Here is a 1716-nt window from a genome sequence, read left to right as displayed (position 1 = left end):
GGGGCACTTATAATGGGTAATGTATAGTTTGAGTGCGAGTAAAAGTTGTAAATATTGTATGGTACGTGGCAGGAAAAAATAAATTATGTATGGTAGAGGTCACAAACAGAACCTCCCTGTTCTCCTGCCTCTCCTACCCCAATAGTATACATGTATCTGAAGCAGTCATAATTCAATAGATGAAGCTGTTACAGTGTTGTATGGAATAAACTCAGTAAAGACAAAGACGTGTTCCGTAGTGTTTGTTTAATCACATTTTATCTTCCTTCCCAAGATGGTGACCTACCTGTTTTACTTTGTACCATACTATGTGTCGGCCATATACAGCCTGGTTAACCCCGGGGAGACCTGGATGTCCGACTGGGCAATTCTGCATGCTGGAGCAGCAGCTCAGGTAAGGTCTTACTGCAGATTGATATATATGTGGCAGCTTTTAATTGTACATAGGATTACTGTTGCCTTCTAGCTTCAAGCTAGAGGGAATTTCCCTCAGTGGTAGAGTGTCCGACTAGGAAGTATGGGATTGACGGTTCAATCCCCGGTGGGAGCACACCACTCTCTTTCCTGATACATACCCAGGTATATACATTAAGACACCCCACTCAGTTTTTTCCCCTCACTTCCATTATAGATAAAACATATGTGTTTGAAGACTTACCTACAATTTAAATGGGTTGTTTTATTCACGTATTCTTTGCTCATCTATGCAGCAATATTGTCAAAATGGAACAGTTTGACAATATTCTGTTGATTTTGTCTGTTCAAAAAATGCACTGACAGGCGTAGCATCTAAAGCAAAATATTTGTATATTCATACATGCATTGAAGTTAAAAATATTGATGTTTTCTATTTCAGAGCCAAGTGGTTCATATCTTTGCATCATTCCACTGGCGTACGGTGGCATCAGGATTTGGCTCCCCAACTGACTTGTTTAACAGTCCTGGGCAGGTTTTCTGGTACACCAATCTTCTGCTTCTGGTTGTGCCACAGCTGTTTGCCTGGCGTTGCTACACTGATCAAGAATTTTTCTTCAGTGTGTATGATGGTAGCATTACCTCTGACAGATCTGGCCGTGTGAAGTATGCCGATGCGGCCACCTTCTCCGAGGTGACCACGAAGAAAAACTCCACTATGACTAATTTAGTGGATGGTGTTGTGACCTCTACAACCCAGGTCGAGGGTCGAGTGACCAGAAGCATGAAAAAAATGTCATAATGATAATGTGTCACAGAGTAAAAGCTCTTTTGAAATGACAGTTTGCATAAAGAAACAAAAATATGTGGTACAACACATAAACAAATATCGTACAAAATCTTTTTTGATAGCATTACTAATTTTATAGAATTTTGCAATAATGATACAAAATGTATATTTTTTGAAGAGATTAGATAAATTGTTGCATTATTTTTGTAATTTAAGTTACATGTTCCTGGAAAGTCTTTTTGTCTGTAGCCATATTTATTTATATACAATGTATATGCCATAGTTTAGGTCGAAGAAGGTGACAAATGAACCTCACTTTCAATCCTAACATAAATCGAGGACATCCCTGTTAAGGCCTAGAGTATCAATGTTTGGCCAGTAGCTTGACAAGTCTTTTTAAGAAAGATGGCAATAACCTTCCCAAGGTCCTATAAGCATTACACATCAAAATCTTTTAACAAAGATTCATATTAAGGTTTAGAGTACCCAGGTAATTATATTAAGGTTTAGAG

The 1716-nt window shown here is 38.3% G+C and overlaps 1 protein-coding gene across 1 annotated transcript; it reads left to right on the top strand.

Moving 5' to 3' along the window:
- The first annotated feature begins 278 nt into the window (after positions 1–278).
- LOC110444229 lies at positions 279–1708 on the top strand. Its single transcript, XM_021488627.1, has 2 exons — positions 279–394; positions 857–1708. Exons 1-2 carry the CDS (start codon positions 353–355, stop codon positions 1214–1216), a joined length of 402 nt encoding a protein of 133 aa, XP_021344302.1. The 5' UTR covers positions 279–352; the 3' UTR covers positions 1217–1708.
- Positions 1709–1716: the final 8 nt, after the last annotated feature.

This window comes from Mizuhopecten yessoensis, unplaced genomic scaffold, assembly GCF_002113885.1.
Source record: "Mizuhopecten yessoensis strain PY_sf001 unplaced genomic scaffold, ASM211388v2 hete_36068192, whole genome shotgun sequence".
NCBI lineage: Eukaryota > Metazoa > Mollusca > Bivalvia > Pectinida > Pectinidae > Mizuhopecten > Mizuhopecten yessoensis.
The sequence above is the reverse complement of the archived record's forward strand: the minus strand, read 5'-3'. Positions and strand labels throughout refer to the sequence as shown.